Consider the following 20166-nt stretch of genomic DNA (forward strand, 5'->3'; position numbering starts at 1 on the left):
GCATTTACAAATAACAGTGTATCTAAAAGTATGAGACAACAAACAAAAAACATAGGCCTACCATTAAAAGCCGTGCTTGCACAGGTTCTGCACGATCCTCTTCAATAATATCCTCTGCTTCTCAATCGGGCTCAAACTGATAAGCGATATTAACGACACCGTTGTTTACAATACAACCGGAACACATGCCGCTGAGGTGAGGGGTGGGACGTTTAGACTAGAGGCGGTTTAGCCAATCACAACACACTGGGCTAGCTAACCAATCAGAGCCCATCGTGTATTTCTGAGGGAGGGGCTTCATAAAAGCAGGAAATGATCAGCGTATTTCTCAAAGAAGGGTCAGAGCGGTGTGGAATAAAGGTAAATTATGTGAAAAATAATGTGTTTTTTTAAATGAAGCATTAACACATGTTAGACTGCACCCCATAAACACAATCAAGTCTAGAAAAAACCCAGTGAACCACCCCTTTAAAATCCTTATTCCAAGTCTTGATGTCAGTTGTGTTACATCTAAGCATTTAATTACCTACTTCTTGCTGTTCAGGTTGGACCTCGTATATTGCAACCTGAAGCTATATTTATACTATATTTCTTCCTGACTCTATCTTAACTCAATTTTAAAAAGGAAAGACGGATGGCTAAAAATTGTATTTGATATAAGCACTGCACCGAATTTAATTTAGCCTATCCAAACCAATTATTATTTTAAAGTCTTTCCTCCACTTAAACTGCTTTAGATTGATCGTGTTACACAAAAGTGCAAGGACAGAGATTTCCATCAAGACAATATGCCTCAGGTTACTACTTTTTGTCCTTGGTGACAAAAGTATTCCAGCTGTATTAAAGAAACTGCAGGCCAAACCGTTAACCTCTGTGCTACACTACCAGTACCTTAAAATTCCCTGAAGGTTTGCTGGTCTTTATGAGCTTGTTTTGTTACACAATCAAAAGCATCTAAATATACCTGAACTAATCATGTTCATGTCTATGACTCACAAACTGAAACAAAAGAAGTTGCTTTTATATGAGTGTGTGAGTGTGCATCATCATCATACGACTATGGTGGTCTGTGGTGAGTGCTTGACCTTGCAGTGTTCTGTCAGGACATGTTTGGGATGAAAATATGAGCAGGGGCCACTTTTCTATGTGAATGAGTCTTCCTCAGAGACACATTAAAGTATCAGGAACTGATGCATAAAGGCTTGCTTCAAGATGGACCTGGGGAACTGCCTGCTACCCAAAAGAAAGTGCAAGAGAGACAAACATATTAGAAGGACGTCAGCACATCAGTAATCCCAAGAAGAAGAATTCATAAAATCAAATATTACTACAAACACTTTAATTATTCAGACATACCTTGAATTAATTATGGCAAAATAAATCCTGTCGATAACCTACTGAGTGTTCAAACTGTGGATCATAGAGTGTAAAAATGATGGTTTGTTCATACCATGTCAGGAAAATGAATAATATAAGTACTCAAATTCAAATCTGAATTGGGGATAACTTACCATATGTTTTTTTCACGAAGCAACACAAGTGCATCGCACACCACAGCAGTATTTCTTGTGCCATTTTCAGTGGTGCCGCTCCTCATGCATTTCATGCTATCCGCGAGACTATCTCAAGAGCTGTTTATGAGTGCTATTTATTTATAGCACCGTGTCTGAATCAGAGTACCCCGGACATCAAAATTTCAACAATAAACTTTAAAGATAAATCACTAAAACTGTTTGTTGTTTGCTTTTGTGAGCTGATAGAGTGTTTGGACCTGGAAATGGTGACACTTGATGTTACATATATCAAGCATTTAACAAAAATACAATGCCAGGCAGTCCGATTCACAAGTATTATGAGCTGGTTGTTTTACTGAATCGTTCTGTATGACTCACAAACTCAGGAGTCTGAATCAGTCTGATGAATCCTTCACAGAATGAACTCAACAAATTCGTCAGAGTAGCTACTAAATCAACAAATGACTCGCCTGAATTCACTCAACTGAATCATTACTCCACTAAAGCCATTAGGCTGCTCTAACATGCTGTGCCACCAGAAAAGCAAAAATATATTCTCTGTCTTTCTATATACTTCATATTCATGTCTTTGTAGATAATTATCCCCATTTTTATAGTTTATGGTAATGCAATGAAATTCTCAGCCTACCAAATTCAATAGTATGAAATAGAAAACAAAAACTGAGAGCAAAATGAGAGAGCAAATTGGTCTTTTCCCCTCATATTTAACTATAACATATTTTTAGTGGTTCTTGAGAGTAATTACGCCTCCCCAGTATAGGATCATAGCTTGAAAAAGTTTGGGAACCCCTGCTGTGAACAGTCCCAGTTCAGCAGTTATTTCAACGAGATTTCCTTCACCCACTCGGTTCCCAGACAAAGCTCCAGGGAGGCTGTCCCTGCAGTTAGTGTACTGTAACTGTAAATCACTTCAGATAAAAAGCACCTGCTAAATGACAAGGAATCAATATTTCCACAAGGTCCTGATTTTGAGGGAAATAAACGCTCTGCCCAAAACACTTTCAGATCTTTACCCTGTGGATTAACGTCGCTGGAAAATGGATGTTGGCTAATGATTACCAAGATGGGGTTCATCTTCCCCATATATTTCACTCTGACTGATGGTGAAGGAGGATGAGTTTAGACTAAAGGTTTGCCAGCGGTGCCTATCTGCCTGCCAAATAAGCAAAATAAGAAACAAAGGGGAACAACATGTCACCAGCTGAACCCCAGTCATAAATCTCTGAGCCTCTCTCATATTTTAAAGTGGCTTCAGTTACACCATCACACAACACAACCATCCCCCATGGGTTTGTTTGCCAGGTTTGTCCTTCTGTTCTGACTTTTTCGCCACTAAAAGCATGCTCGATTTGAGCTTCAGCCCGCTAACATGATGGTCATGTTGCGATCTTTTCAGACCCATGGCATTAGAAGTATTGTTCTAGAAATAATAACCCATTACCCGTCTCTGTGTGGGCTGGGGCGAGCAGGAGCCATGCATCTCCACTCTTCCACACCACAGAATGATGGGATGAGGAATGGGGTGGAGGGAATCACTCTGGCAGATGTAATGACTCTGTAAAGAGCAGACATGACAACTGCTAATCAGCGCAGCGAGCCCTAATCAGCGAAGGGAGCGTGTGAGCGCGAAGGTTACGTTTAGAAACGCACACACATACACACAAACTCATCAAGAATCGCTCATAATCAGCTTCTCATCATGCTAATACCAAAGCTGCACACTCATCCGTACTGAACTGCGAATAATTTGTTGCTATATTTCCAAAACATTATGTAGCTAAGCAAATCAAGCAGAAGGCAACAGCTCTAACAAAAGCCTGCGCAAATGATTTCCTTCCCGTGCTGTCTTGTAACCTGGCCTTTGGATGCATGGATACGGTTGCTAGGCGCTGCCTAAAAGTGTCGCTAACGCTGTTTCTCACTATTGTTGCCATGGCAACCTGAAATGCCTCCGTCTCTCTTCGCTCTCTGCCATCACAATAAGGCAACGAGGTTTGTGGCATTGTAATGGAAAGATGAGAGCACAATATATATCATCCAACAATAGTGGTTCGAGGTGGTGAGGGTCAAGTGGTGTATTTAACCACAAAATTGAGATCAGTGGAAAAGTTCAGCGAGGACCGATGGTGTGTATTACTACCTGAGAGGTAGACGGATGATGTGCCAATCAGGAGGTTAAGAGTGAGGATGATACTGCAGCTGACCAAGTGACCACAAGAGAAATTTCATCAGTACATTTGGGAATTGAACTCTGAGGTGATTTCACTCGTTCAATTTCATATCTGCACTTAATTTTACATCCTAACGTTCACCTTCTCATTGACCCATGAAAACAAATGGATACTTTCTACATCTATCCCACGACCCTTACAAAAATTAACCATGGTTATACTCCAAAAAAAGGTTATAGTTAAACCACGGTAACCACAAAATTACCATGGGTTTGCTACACTAACCTTAGTTTAACCATGGTATTTGTAGTAAAACTGTGGTTATATAAATGGTAGTCAATACGACAAAAACAATGGTTACTACACTTTTACTATAATAAAACTATGGTTACTACTATGGTTAATTTTCGTAAGGGTATATCTGTTCATACAGTAGGCCTACATTTAGCAACATCAAAGTATAGTTTAGTCTGCTGTTCTAGTAGCATATCATTGTACAATGATGGTATCATGACATGTAGTAGTAAAGGATTATTGTATTTATGTACTGGTTGGAAAATGTCTTTACCTGCAGTGAGTCATTCACAAGCTGCTCTCGCAGATGTTTAACTTAATAAAGACGTTGGTCGATGGCAAACGATACAAGGCAAGGTTTGTTTCAGTAGATTGTAGGTGAAAACCCTCTTCATCTAATGTTCTTTTAGCTCTCCGTGTTGTTATAAAGTAAAAAGTGCTCCAAACGATTCAGTCCTTTGGTGAACTCTACGATTGATTCAGTCTAAATGGCGGATTTATTCAGACTGTTTTGCGAACCTGTTTAACTGACGCTGAATTCTGCACCGCACACTAGCATACTACTACATTTACTATGGCAAAAACAGTTAGAATAGTATGCTAATGTCCCGAATTCAGTCTGAATCTTTAAAAAAAATATCGAAAGAGTCATTCGCGAGTTATTAAATAACATATTGAAGTAACGTTAGCTATGAAACCCCATGCATTTAGGTAGTGTCAGGGCATGGTAAACAAAAAATCAATGTAATATAATTGCAAATAGTCTGCAACACAGTTCGATACTATAATATAATAGCGATATCTTCCTCAATACAGCTCACAGCCTAAAGTGATGGTTTGACAAAACGACTCGAGAGGTAATTGAATTTCCCCCTCGTCTCTCCGGTCTCGGGTAATCACATTACTCCTTCAGCCGCCAGAGGGCGCTGTTGTGCCCTGCGCTTCAGCTGCGCACTTCTTCGCAGCCTTCAGCCTAATGACAGCAGGAAACCAAGAAAAGGGTTGACGAATGTGTTGTTGTTTTGAGCCAAAGCAGGTAGGATTCTGTATGTGTAACATACTGGCAGCAAAAATGTGATTTACCACGACTATTCGAGCTAATGCAGACGTGTTTTATACATGACTGTCGAGGTGTAGTGATTAGCTCGATGTATGTCATGTACAGATACATATTTTAAAATTTTGACACCAATGATTTATTCTTAAGTCGAAAAGCTCGTGCTTTTTATAACAATGCAATTTTATAACGTTTTGTTGTCCTGGCTTACATGTCATGCCAGTGGTTTCACTTTCTAGTTCACTCCACTGTATTTTCTCTGTTCCTCTTCAACAGATTGCATGGGTGCAGTGTAACAGCAGGGGGATGTTGCAATCTGTTTGTCACCACTGACTTCTGCATTGTGAGACTGGCAATAGAGTGACTGTAGGTCTGTGTGAGTGGCCGTCATGTCTACAGCCTGTCCCCCGCAGTCTCCTGGTGTGGCTAAGACTGAAGTGCTGGTAGAGGACTGGTGTCCCGTGCTGGCTGCAACCTTCGCTTACTGGGACAACATCCTGGGACCTCGTGTACAGCACATCTGGGCCCCCAAAGGTCAGGGGTTGTCGCTTCTCAGTGATGGAGAGGTCACGTTTCTGGCCAATCACACGCTGAACGGTGAGATTTTGCGAAGTGCGGAGAGTGGCGCAGTGGATGTGAAGTTCTTCGTCTTGGCAGAAAAGGGAGTTATCATAGTCTCGCTGATATTTGACGGAGAACTCAAGGGTGATAAGAACACTTGTGCGCTGTCAATCATCCTGCCGCAGTCAGAGCTAAGCTTTTACCTGCCACTGCACAGTGTGTGTGTGGAGAGACTCAAACACATCATCCGCAAGGGACGCATCTGCATGCAGAAGGTCTTTACTCAGAGTTGTGCATCTTTTACTTGTGATCCAGTTATTGTTTGTTAGTTTTCGTAATGTATGTGCTGTGTGTTTTTTATCATGTAGGGTTACAACATAATCTCTGTGTTGTCATCTGAGATTGTTCCCATAATGGAGCTTCTTACCTCCATGAAGAAACACAGTGTACCAGAGGAAGTGGATGTGAGTATTTTGACACATTTGAGGGGCTTCTGGACACTTTTTGTTTACAGTGGGAATTTAGAGTAAATAGGAAATAATGAGGAGAGAGAAGGAATTTGTATGTGAGCTGGACTCAAACTTGCTTCTGCCATATTTATAATGAAATGAACTAAATAAAATTAACTACATAAAATAGAATAATACAGATAAAATAAAACAGTACTAATGCAATAAATGAAATAAAACAGTACTACTACAATAGTAATAAAAAATAACAGCACTAATGCAATAATTAATAATAAGCCAAATGAATAATGAAATAAAATAAATAAATAAGAGCAGGTGATCACTCGATCATATAATTTTTTGGCATTTTTCTGCATGTTGGTTAAACAACATGGCTATTAAGCAGTGAGCAGAACTGAAATAACAATAAAGATTATGCCAAACTACTTAATATGTTATTCAAGAATTTAAAGGAATTAATTAGTTTTTTTCTTCATTATAAAATTAGGAAAGTTTCACGCTAACATTTTTGTGCCCCCCCCCCAAAAATCACAATGAATTTTAATTCAGAAAAAATAAAATCATGCATCACAGCATAGAAGAAATGTATTCAAGTCATTGTATGTATGAATGGGATTTTTAAATTAACATCCAGAACAAAAACAATTTGCATCATGTCATTGACTCATTAATGAACATTGTAAATACTTATAATAAATGTATTATTTGTTACATTTGATGTACTATATTAATCTTAATTTATAAATACCACTGTACAAACAAAACAGTGGTTAGTTCATAAGGGTGTACAATATGTATCTAGCTGGAAGAGATCTTCACTCCGTGACAATTACATGAGATCTTTTTCTGACAGTTTTGAAATATTAAACATTTTGAATGTTTTTCTCACTCTCACTGAAGCACATAAAGGAATACTTTTCCTCTTTACAGCTAAAGGACACTGTGCTCAATGATGATGATATTGGAGACAGCTGTCACGAAGACTTTTTACACAAGTAAGACATATTGCATCTTTAGTAGAAGTCAATGATCTGAATTGAGTTGCTTGTTTTCATTGTTTAGGTTGTCATGTTTGTCATCCTTCTCTATCATAGGGCTATCAGCTCTCATCTTCAGACTTGTGGCTGTTCCATGGTGGTTGGCAGCAATCCTGAGAAAGTCAATAAGGTGCACATTCCCACATCTACATTCTCACCATTCATATCTGAGTATGAAAGTCGAATAATGATTGTAGACCTTTTGTAGATCGTGCTCACGCTGTGCCTCTTCCTCACTCCTGCGGAGAGGAAGTGCTCTCGGCTGTGTCACCCCGACGGCTCGTTTAAATATGACACCGGCCTCTTTGTTCAAGGCCTCCTTAAGGTATCCACAGTGTCCCTCCATGGGAAACTCATAACTACTGCCCATTTGCATAGAATATCCAGTACTTAATTACATGGGTCCATAACCTTTAAGGACTCCTGGTGGCTTTGCTGTGTGGTAATGTTATAAAGGTCCCTCATTTCTCTTTCCCAGGACTCCACAGGCAGCTTTGTGTTGCCCTACCGGCAGGTGCTCTACTCCTTGTACCCCACCACCCACATCGACGTGGACATTAACACGGTCAAGCAGATGCCACCCTGCCACGAGCACACATATCATCAGCGGCGCTACATGCGAGCTGAGCTCAGTGCCCTCTGGAAGGCCGCCAGCGAGGATGACATCAGTTCTGACAACCTCATCAATGCCCAAGACTCCTACACACCAGACTTGTATGACCTTTGACTTCTACATACCTTCTTAGTCTGGAAACTGTATCATGATTGACTGATCCTTATTGACAGGATAACAAGATATCATGGTCTTTTATTCAAATACACAAAATCTATATTTAAGGGATACTGTACAGTGAGTTGATTATTATTGCAGAGTGAAGGGATCTTGTTTCGTCTCGAAGGTTTATATATTTTTTTGGATTAATGCTGACTGCTGGTGATTAATGACCTACTGACTGTACATTATCCTGCTTATTATATGACTACTTACCAAATTAATAAAGAGATTAAATGTGAGAAGAAAGAGATCACAGAGCGATAAAAGATGTATCAACTAGCTCAGTGTTTGATAGCAGGGACGAAGGATAGTTTAGTGGTCATTGAATACAAATATTAAAAATTTGTTTTTTGATACAAAAAACACAAATAAATATTATTTGCTCTTAGGACCTGTTAAAATATATGGTAATGCTTTACAATAGTGTTCACAAATTAGTTCATGCATTAGGAATACATTTATCTTAATTTATTAATAAATATGCTAATAATTGTTTTTAATTTATGTTCTTTCCTAATACAGACTACTGTTCAAAGGTTTGGGGTCAGTAAGAATTTTTTGAAAGAAAGAAATACTTTTATTCAGCAAGAATGCTTTCAAATTGATCAAGAATGACAGTAAATACATTTATACCATTACAAATAAATGCTCTTCTTTTGAACTTTCTATACATCGACGAATCCTGAAAAAAATCATTAAAAAGCTGTGTAACAGTTTCAACATTAATAATAATGAGAAATATTTCTTGAGCAGCAAATCAGCATATGATTTTTAAGGATTATGTGACACTAAAAACTGGAGTAATGACTGCTGAAAATGTAGCTTTGCCATCACAGGAATAAATTACATTTAATAATACATTAAAATATAAGTTATTTTAAATTGTAATAATTGTTCATAATTGTACTGTTTACTGTATTTTTGATCAAATAAATGCAGCCTTTGTGAGCATAAGAGTCTTCTTTCCAAAGCATTTAAAAATATTGCTGACAACAAACATCTGAATGGTTGGGTATACATGTTAATTCATAAAGCTATGTAGAATTTAACATTAACATTAAAGGGGTCATATGATGCGATTTCAATTTTTCCTTTCTCTTTGGAGTGTTACAAGCTCTTGGTGCATAAAGAAGATCTGTAAAGTTGCAAACACTAAAGTCTCAAAACCAAAGAGATATTCTTTATAAAAGTTAAGAGTCAACCACCCAAATATTGAGATGTGTGCAGCGCATTTTATGGAGGACTGTTTACTGATCCTGGGAGAGTTACGTTAGACTAAAATGCTGGCAGTTCTGACTCACGTAAGTACGTTTTCATTTAAAGGATTTGCCACTGATGATTCAAACGCGAGTTTTGGGCAGTGTGGATTAACGTTAGCACTTGTTGTTTGTCATTTCTCTGATCACAAATGCAGACAGAGTTTTATGTTTACGCGGCGCGATGCAATGCAACTCAACGCAATGCGTAAAAAGACAGTATAAGTCATTATAATCAGTAATTATGTCCCCACTGGATGCAACAAATGCTTCGTTTGTAATGGGTTTTAATGTTTTTGTCTCTTCGCTCCGGCCGGGACACGGCATCAACAGTATGTGAGGGGCGTAACATTTCCGTCTCATGCTTGAGGTATTCGGCCAATCACAACGCATTGGATATCTGGCCAATCAGAGCACACCTCGCTTTTCAGACCGATTAGTTTTGTAAAAATCGACGCGTTTCAAAAAGGCGGGGCATAGAGGAGAAACAATAATGTACAGTATGTGGAAAATAATGTGTTTTTTGAACTTTAAACCGCATAAACACATTTCATTACACCAAATACACAAAATAATGTTCTTTTTAGCAGCATCATATGACCCCTTTAATATTAGTTAATGCTGTAAGATTATTATTCAGTGTTACTATTGCTTTAAGTAATGTTAATGTAAACTGTTAATGTAAATGTATTTTGATCTGAGTTCTCTGTATGAAGAAATGAGCTTTGAGATGCTTGTGTATATGGATGTGTGTCCTTGAAATTGTGAATACTCTCCACTCTCTGCTAATGTCATGGTTCAGGGCTGTGGCCAGCATAGAGCTGCATCATTGATTTGTTTTCAAGGACTGTCAGTGACTGTTTGACTGAGAATTTTTCCATTAAAAGTTCACAGAGTTGCTGAGAGGTGAAACAGAGACATTTTACATCTCATTTGAGGGCACTCACCATATCATTCGTTCGATACACTGTACACATACCAAAAACCATGTAATCTGCGTCACATGTCAAGTAGTCAACTTTTGAATCTTTTTTAAGAGAATTAAAAGCAGCTCTTAAAGTTTCTCAAGAGGAAATGAGAGGTTTCTTTACCTTCTGAATCACTAACTAAACTTTATGGCTTTTCTTAGGAATATATTTCAAGACGTGATGCACAAAGACACACTTGTGAAGTCTTTCATAGATGAGGTAAGTCTGCGCGACTCCCTTTCTTCTGAGCTTTATAATAACATCCTCCGCTTTGGCCTCGATAACGTGTATTTGTTTGCTGCTTTGTCGATCTCTAGGTGTTTCTGTTGAAACCAGGTCTGTCTCTGCGGAGTGTGTATTTGTCCCACTTCCTTCTCCTGCTGCACAGGAAGGCCCTGACACTGCTCAGATATATTGAGGATGAGACGTAAGTACAGCAGCTTTGAGCTCACATCTTCTACAGACACTACACAGTGTGATTTATTGGAAATATTTTAACTAGAATTTAAGTATCATGTGGTTACTGGAGATAATTAATGCACTCAAATGCAGTGAATGACAACAATTTTCAGTAATATCAAGCTCAATTTTTGTACTATTATGTACTGTAAACTAAGGTGGGTGATATATACTGACATTCAGAAGTTTGGAGTTGGTAAGATTTTTAAACGTTATTGAAAGAAGTCTATTTTGTTCACCAAGAATGCATTTATTTGCTCGAAAATGCAGTGATGTGAAATATTACTACAGTTTGAAGTAACTGCTTTCTATTTTAATATTTTTAAAATGTAATTTATTCCTGTGATGCAAAGCTGAATTTTCAGCATCATTACTCTAGTTTTTAGTGTCACATGATCCATCAGAAATCACTCTGATATGCCAATTTGGTGCTCAAAAAATGTTTCTTATTATTATCAGTGTTGAAAACAGTTGTGTGCTGCTTAATATATTTGTGGTACATTTAAATTTCGATACATTTTTTTTCAGGAAAATTATTTTGAAAAAAAAATAAAATAAAAATCAGCAAATTTTTGAATGTTAGTGTAAACTATTTTTTTTTAGCATGATTTAACATTTTAGGCTGGTTTTTATTTTTTTATTTAATACAAGTCATTAATATTGCAATGAAATTTTATCGATAAATAGAAAATGATTTAATATAATATTTATCTATTTTAGCTGCTCTGCATTGCTTATTTCAATCTAAGCAAAAAACTAAATAGTTCCCCTTTTTTAAATTCACATTAAATTTAAATTAATTTAAAAGCTCTCCTTTTTAAATTCAAATTAAATTTTAATTTTAATTAATTAAAAAAAGGTCTCCTTTTTTTAGTTAAACTTGATAAACATGAATTCCAGTATTCCTTCAACATACCTGGCTATATTTTAAAGTTGCGATTATGTTGTTTATTTTACGGTAGACTCATTGTGTTATTAATTATTATTAATTATAGGCAGAAGGGCAAAAAACCTTTCAGATCTCTACGCAACTTGAAAACTGATTTGGCCTTAACGGTGGAGGGTGACTTGAATATCATCATGGCGATGACGGAGAAGCTCCGGGCAGGCCTTCACTCCTTTGTTTTTGGGAAGTCTTTTCTTACCAGTGTACAGGAACGTGACCTCCTCATTAACTTCTGACCTCTGAACCCTGTGCTCATCACACCACAGGACACGCTTGCATCCTGAAGTTTATTTTAGTATATTTATTATGCGCTTTTTCTGAAACAACACCTGCTGCTGAAATGTCAACTGATTCACACATGCTTTAAAATAATGATAACCTGCTTAGTGATGCTGATGAATTCATATTTGTGTGAAGAAGATTTCGTGCATATGAGATTCTTGAATGGGAGTATTTGTACAATCAATGTTTGGATCTCACACTTAATAGGTTTTTGGTTAACGGCTAACTAACATATACCTTCATTCATAGCACAATAAATTGATGATGTGTAACATGGCAAGGAACAAAGTTGAAGTAATTTTAATCCCACTCTTAAGTTTGTCTTCTATGGACATCCTCTCATTTAAATTGGAACACCATAAAGTATTTTAAAATGTGGTTTAATTAAAGTAACCTTTACTCTGTAATAACATTCACTGGCCTTTTAGCTATGATTGTCTGTAGACTTTACAGATGACAGATGTGTTACTTTGCAGAACCCTATTTACTGGGAGACTTTTCTTTGTTCCTTTACTTGAGTCTAACAAACTAAGCTAACGGTTAATTAAATGGCTTATACCTTTGCATCTGGCTTGGGGCATGAATATAGGAAAGCTGGTGGAAATGTGGGAAAAGTGAAGTGCAACTTGACTCATAAGGCCAAATCTCTGGTGTACAATGTGCAAGGAAGTCAGCAAATAACAGGAAGGGCCCCATAGACATCTTGCTTTCATTTTGAAGTGTTCTTCCACAAGATATTACTCCACTGCTATGTATGTTATATATCAAACAGGCAGTGCATTAATGGAGACTCCTAATATTTATTCAAGACATAGATGGAGTTCTGAATATTTTGGACTATTTATGGAATCACAAACGGAAGTTTATTTTAAACTGTGACATGTATATTGATATATTTCAAGTTGTAAATGTGTTGTGCCTTTTGTTTGTGAAACATGACTTATTTGATTGTGCCTGTTAAAATATTTTAATTATTCACTGTTCTAAATAAAGAAAATTTTTTTTTTTGAGGCTTATATGGGGATTATGGTTTGATGAGACAACAGTACACTTTATTTCTGTAGTCATGAAGGGTTGGGACTGGACAGAAAAGCATGAGAAAGAACAATCTATTATTGATCTCTAATCTGATTGTATTTGCAGTACAGTGGCAAAAGTAGTCAGTTCTGTCAAAAGGGATTTTACAAAAACGCTTTAACATACTAATATATTCCCACATTTTAATATTCAGTCAAATATTTTCCAGCATTGACAGCACTGTTCAATGTTATATATTTCCTATAATAAATAAATGGATATAGTGCATTTAATGCATTAAGCATATCTTAAATTTATAGATAACATCATGTTATTTGCAACGTACCACAGATAAAGTCAATACCTTAAGAAAAATATTTTCAGTTATATTACTTTTTTTTGAAAACCACTTTAAATAATTAGTTTTTTATTTACTTTGGTAAAAATCTTAATTACTGTATATGCGTTTTCTTTCCCCCTCCTTGACAGTTTAATTAATCATTAATCTACTGTTTCCAGCCTTGCGTTCAACCTGACACAAATACCGTGATTTTTATTGGCTGCTCTCCATGTCACTCAAGCCAAGGTTCTATGACCTCGCCCTCTGATTGGCTCTGTCGTCCACAACAGATCTGTGATTGGATACACTTGGCACATTACCACAAAACAGGAAGCACAAGCGTTGTCCATGTAAATACTCCGGAAAAGAACTAGTTTGAGAAATGGGTGCTGTCGCCTGAGAGGAGTATGAGAGAACAGCTCTAAGGATCATGGCAACGTGAAATGTAATTCTACACTCTACAAGGCGAGGTTGGTACGCTGCGTGTTCCCAAACAGGTCGTATGTGTGTATGTGTGATCACGGACTGCGGCCTACGATACAGTAGAGATTGTCTGGATTTGATCCTGGATCACCTGCTGAGCCCAAGCGCTGCTGTCACACACACAGCCATCTGTCCGTTGCATTAAATATGATCATATTTCCAAGTACTAATGTTCAGTTATATCTGATCTTGCTGTTTACAATCATCAAAAGGTTGTGCTTGACATGCTAAGAGCGAATGCGTAATTAATACTTTCTATCAAAATTATCATCATCATCGTGTCGCTTGTTTTGTATGGGTTAACGTTATCCCGTCATATTTTTACCTTTAATCTGGGTGAACTGTACACAGTTTAGTTTCGTTATTCTACAGTTTATTATTCAGAAACGCTTTGGTGCCTGTAGGACGTAGACGTACAATGGTCCAGTTGTTACACATAGAAATAATGAGCTCCATTATTGTGTAACATGCCTCACCTTTTGCCGAAGCCGTTTATGGGACAGAATGCGTTGTATTAGATGTAGATCTTTTTTTTTTGGGGTGGAATTAATTCCGTATGTTTGTTAGAGCAGCACTAGCTGTCATATGTCACAGTGAGCTGCTGTGATCCAGATCCTGGATAACCGAGTAATTAAGACTCAGCTGACACTGGATTCTAGAGTTGCACAGGTGTTAACATCTCTGTTTCAGTTTCATTTTGACGCTCACATTAATAGTTAATTTTCTGCCAATTATTTTAAATTGTTGACTTGGTATATGATACCCAGGATCTTGTGTAAATAAGTACAGGGTTACAAACCTTTGCTCAGGCACATTTGTATGACGTGCTGAACAGTAACTTTGCGTAATTAATACTTTCTATCAAAATTATCATCATCATCATTGTGTCGCTTGTTTTGTATGGGTTAACGTTATCCCGTCATATTTTTACCTTTAATCTGGGTGAACTGTACACAGTTTAGTCTCGTTATTCTACAGTTTATTATTCAGAAACGCTTTGGTGCCTGTAGGACGTAGACGTACAATGGTCCAGTTGTTACACATAGAAATAATGAGCTCCATTATTGTGTAACATGCCTCACCTTTTGCCGAAGCCGTTTATGGGACAGAATGCGTTGTATTAGATGTAGATCTTTTTTTTTTGGGGTGGAATTAATTCCGTATGTTTGTTAGAGCAGCACTAGCTGTCATATGTCACAGTGAGCTGCTGTGATCCAGATCCTGTCATGTTAATGCACTGGATAACCGAGTAATTAAGACTCAGCTGACACTGGATTCTAGAGTTGCACAGGTGTTAACATCTCTGTTTCAGTTTCATTTTGACGCTCACATTAATAGTTAATTTTCTGCCAATTATTTTAAATTGTTGACTTGGTATATGATACCCAGGATCTTGTGTAAATAAGTACAGGGTTACAAACCTTTGCTCAGGCACATTTGTATGACGTGCTGAACAGTAACTTTATTTACTTGTTTGATTAAGATGCTGTTTTCTGTCATGGTCCGGATCAGTTTATTTTGCTGTAATGGTCAGCTAACTATATATTATCCCGGTTTTTATGCAGTTAATTAATAAATGAAGTACATGGACATAAATATTGATTTTAAACACAATTAGCTAAGTAGGAAACATGCTGTGATTGACCATGTAATAACTAGTCCAAATGCAGTACTTGATGTATTTGAATGATTTGTTTTTGTGTAACTTATTTTTTAGCAATATTAGTTCAGAGCAGAACATGCCACAACTGATCTAAGGAATTCTACTGAACATTTCTGCACTATTTGTTATCTGGCATTCGTGTCAAACTAAAAGAATGCAAACCTGAGCTAATGCTATTTTGCTTAAACATTATATAACCATGGCACTGCTGCAGATTAAAGAAAAGTTGGACCCACTTTCTATCAAGTGTCTTTAACTAATTAGATTTAAATTAATCCGTATATATACAATGTACTTATTGTGTACACACATGCCTTTTATCTTGTACTATTATTTAAAGGGGTCATAAACTGAGAAATCAAAATTCCCTTGATCTTTTGACATATACTGTAAGAGGTCATTGTACTATAAAAATATCCTGTAAGTTTCAGAACTCAAAACTTTGTTGTTAGTCTAAAAACAGCTTATATTGAAGCCACTCTTCCAAAACGACTGCTTAACTGTCTACCCTAAATTTGGACCGTTTTAGTTCAAAAGCTTTATATGTGGACGTTTAATAATTTAATAATAAAGAGATTACTGATATGGCACCTTTAATGTTGAAAGTTATGGTGGTAGCTACATGAGTTATTGCTCAAATACTTGCACAACTTTTCTTGAAGAGCTGAAGAAAGGGAAGCGGCTGTTTCTGTTTCAGATTTAAAGACTGCTCCTGTTGTTCAATAGCAGATTTGTCTAGCTTTAAATTTTTGACTTTACTGGGGTTAGACTAGAGTCAACCTCACTAATTCAAACGGATTCGTCTCCTCTTGTGTAAGCCTGAAGAGTAGGCTGAGATGAAGAAGCGTCACGTATCATTGATGACCCGGAAATGTTCAGTTGTAGATTATATGCTGTTTTTATCATAGAATCACAGATAAGTCACTACAGAATCTCATTATTTTTTAACATGTGGCTTCTGTCACATGATGGGTTGACATCATGTTTGGTCATGTCTCATTGTATCTTTTCTTCTGAAAATGATGCCATACTGAGAGCTGTCTGGACAAACCTGTCACGCTAGAATAAAAAAGCATTATCGAAAGCAATATATCTTTACAAATGACACAGCTTCTGGTTTTAAGGTCACAGATGTGTTCATGCCAAGTTTTAGAAGTGTTGCATACAAAAAAATAAGAGAATCATATGCTGAGCATTGTGCCTGTGACTGCTTTATTAAAGGGCTGGTTGACAGTTTTTTTTTCTAGGCTTGATTGTGTTTATGGGGTGCAGTCTAACATGTTAATGCTTCTTTTAAAAAAAACAAAAACATCATTTACCTTTATTCTACACCGCTCTGTCCCTTCTCCTATAAACACTCTGATTTCCTGTTTTTATGAAGCCCCTCCCTCAGAAATACACAATGGGCTCAGATTGGTCAGCTGGCCCAGTGTGTTGTGATTCGCTAAACCGCCAGTGCACGTTCAGAAATGTCACGTCCCTCACCTCACAATGCACTCCGGTTGTATTATAAACAATGATGTCGTCAATATTGCATATCAATTTGAGCCCGATTGAGACCCAGAGAACAACTCTCTACAATGCGAGTAAAGGTGCACGACTCACCGTTGCTTTGTCTCACGCACGCAGAGAGAGAGAGAGAATAATTTACTGAACTTAGTGATACTGAGAAAATACCCCTTATACTTGGAGAAGATGACAACACAGCTGCACTAGCTGCAAAATTCATACCATGCAGAACTGATGCGCTACATGTAAACAATATTCTTTGTTGTATTTTTCTGTCAAAATAACGGAGTTCCTTTGGAATTCTTCAGCTTTTAAGAACTACTGGGTTCTCCGGTAGTGGCGGAGCTAATGCGCAAACGGCAATCTCAATGGCTGGCGCTCACCTATCGTCCCTATTTTGATTTGTTTGAGCGAACGCACACAACCTGTTTAATATTCATGAACCCAGCAGCTCATTAATCCTTAGTGCGTTTTATATTGTTATTAGTAGTAGAATTGTAGTAGTATTGTTATCTTATCAGTATTCTTTTAATTTTTTCCCTTTTTTTATAGAAACACTCAATGACAAACAATATCTTAAGCACCACCACCAGTCCTAAATTCAGTTAAAATGAAAAATATGCATTCATACATGGTTGTTCTAATTACTAAAGTTCCATCATCATATAATGCTTAATTATCATAATATCATATTATAATGCTTGACTGACTGATGTTAAGTGTACTTTCAGATATTCAGATATTTCAGATATTCAGATATACTTTCAGATATTCAGATATTTCAGATATACGTTCAGATATTCAGATATTTCAGATATTTAGATATACAAGAAAAAAAATTATAATTATAAATATAAATGAAATAAATAAAAGCAAAATAAATTTTTTTTCTGATGTAATCATCAAAACAATGCCCTACCCTATTGCAACGCATCAAAGTAGTCATTCCAACACAGTCAAGAATAACTTAAAGAGGTTGCCACGGTTTAGTAAACTGTGGACTAGCTTTGGCTCTTCCTGCTGACTTGAATGGCGATGCTTCCCGTTTGTCAGTTGATGGCCTTTCATTTTTAACCAGAAATGTGCACGCTGCTTTTCTGATGTTCACTGAAGTTTTCCGTATCTTTTTCCTGTGTCACTTGAAATGTTTCCGTTTTGAATCGTTGTTACCAAAGGCGAGACGCGTGAGGAAAAAATAAACGATCAGTTGTGGGAATATTCTGTCATAAATCGCACACCATTTATTGTTGAACTTTCTACCGTCCGTTACTGGAAATGAAATGAAATTACTGGTTGTGTCCGAAAAACGAAAGTTGTTTGTTGCATGTTCCTGGGGGAGGGGTTTATGTAAATGTATGGGTTTGTGACATAACGAACCCGGGAAGTAGCTTGTTGTAGTCCCTGCCAGCCGTTTTTGTAGGCATTAAACTGCCATAATTTTAAAAGACAGTATCTCCATTTGCATTTAATTTTCAGCATCTTAACTTTGCAGATATTGTTTATGCTCAAAAAGCAACATTACACACTAACTAAAGTTAAAAAAAGTGAAATCACAATCAACCAACCCTTTAATTGCCTGGATGAGCTGTTTTACATTCATGCATTTGGCAGACTGATTTTTTTTGCCATATTTAGTGCTGCTGGACTTAGTAAAATGATTTTTTTTTATGATAAATGATCTAAATAATGTGACAGTAGTCTGTGGTTATGTGCCGAAGTAAGAGTAGAGTGTGTGAATAAGTGTTTACAGCTGAATGGATACAGCTTATGTTGTTTATGTGGTTCTGTTTACAAATGTCTTACAGTTGCAGGTTTAAGGTTAATTTGGGTTATTCTGGATTTAAGGTAGATTACATGCGGATTTGCTTCTCCCTTTTCAAACCTGCAAACATACCAGATAAAGGCGCAGTTCACAGTCACATTAATTAGTCTGTGATTAGTAATAATTAATCAGCCAGCATTTGCAGACAATGGCACTTTTGTGTTGGTTCTCTCTACTTTAGTTGTTTCTTTCTTATGAATTTCAAATATATGCCCATCACGTTTCCCTTAGAACTTTTTTTCTGTTGTCCAACCGAAAGGAATAGTTCACCCAAAAATAAAAATGTTCTCCCCCTCAGGCCATCCAAGATGTAGATGAGTTTGTTTCTTCATCGGAACAGAGAAATTTAGCATTCATCACTTGCTCACCACTGAATCCTCTGCAGGTGCCGTCAGAATGAGAGTCCAAACAGGTGGAAAAAATGATGAAAACATTACAGTAATTCCCAAGTAAACCACACGACTCCAGTACACCAATTAGTGTCTTGTGAAGCAAAAAGCTGTGTGTTTGTGATAAACAAATTCATGATTTCAACATTAAACTGTCACTTCTGGCTACAATAATAGTCCATAATCCATAATAATGCTTCCTCCAGTGAAAAAGTCTCCAGTTGTCCTCTCACATCAGAATCCACCAATATATTTGTTTAGAACTGTTTTGCACTCTTTTTGCTTGTAAATGATGCTTTATCTGTACATATTTCTCTCCTGTTTCAGATGAGATTACTTTTTTTTACTGGAGAAAGCAATATTATAAATAGAGGACTTTTTAGCTGGATGCAACAGTTTGAAATTAAAAACGTCTTAATTGGATTTGTTTATTACAAACACACAGTTTGTGGATTACTTGCATTATTTGTGGACTATTGTAATGTTTGATGACGGCACCCATTCACTGCAGAGGATCCATTTTGGTAAAGTTAAACTATTCCTCAAATATTTTCTCTCGCTGTTCCACAAGAGCTAAATTCAGATGAGATATAATGCTGTCTTATTTTGCCAACACTAATGTTGATACAGAACGAACATAGATTTCCTCTTCAACAAAAGCGCTCCAATATAAGAGGCTCAAACAGACTCACATGACTGAAAATGCAGTCAGATTACATTACCAACAGTTTACTAAAAACATTGTGCCATACACAACATGGAGTCCTAATTATGTGAATGTTTTCCAAGATGGTGGATCACTTTAGGACAGTTAATGAACTAGTTCTGTCTTTAGCCAAAGAACCTCCTTTTTTGCACACTGTGTTTGTGAATAGTCTGCTGATTGCGCATTGACAGTGTTCTTCATAAGTCAGAGGTTGATGCAAACCCTGTGTAATTTGATAGTGATGTCTATTCTGCTTATCTGCAGTGGGGTGTAACCATGGAGAAAGCCAACACCAGTTTCCCCAGTTATAATGAATTAGATGACTACCTCACCAGACGCAACTCCACCTTTGTGTGGCTCCTCGTGGGTAAGTGGGCAGCTGATGTGATTTGGAAATTGTTTTTGTTCCGCAGATCATAATTAGAA

The 20166-nt window shown here is 37.0% G+C and overlaps 2 protein-coding genes across 2 annotated transcripts in view; both read left to right on the forward strand.

Moving 5' to 3' along the window:
- The first annotated feature begins 4948 nt into the window (after positions 1–4948).
- Positions 4949–12806, forward strand: LOC107747573 (protein C9orf72-like). Its single transcript, XM_016562162.1, has 10 exons — positions 4949–5036; positions 5334–5893; positions 5987–6082; positions 7019–7083; positions 7183–7255; positions 7334–7450; positions 7604–7839; positions 10286–10343; positions 10442–10551; positions 11579–12806. Exons 2-10 carry the CDS (start codon positions 5447–5449, stop codon positions 11763–11765), a joined length of 1389 nt encoding a protein of 462 aa, XP_016417648.1. The 5' UTR covers positions 4949–5036; positions 5334–5446; the 3' UTR covers positions 11766–12806.
- A 697-nt stretch (positions 12807–13503) lies between these two features.
- LOC107747574 (uncharacterized protein KIAA1109-like) overlaps positions 13504–20166 on the forward strand; it is a 66110-nt gene continuing 59447 nt past the window's right edge. Inside the window, 2 exon segments of the mRNA XM_016562163.1 lie at positions 13504–13638; positions 20005–20107. Coding sequence (XP_016417649.1) covers positions 20017–20107 — 91 coding nt within the window. The 5' untranslated portion in view covers positions 13504–13638; positions 20005–20016.

The sequence above is a fragment of the Sinocyclocheilus rhinocerous genome, unplaced genomic scaffold, assembly GCF_001515625.1.
Source record: "Sinocyclocheilus rhinocerous isolate Xijiao unplaced genomic scaffold, SAMN03320098_v1.1 scaffold469, whole genome shotgun sequence".
NCBI classification, from domain to species: Eukaryota; Metazoa; Chordata; class Actinopteri; order Cypriniformes; family Cyprinidae; genus Sinocyclocheilus; species Sinocyclocheilus rhinocerous.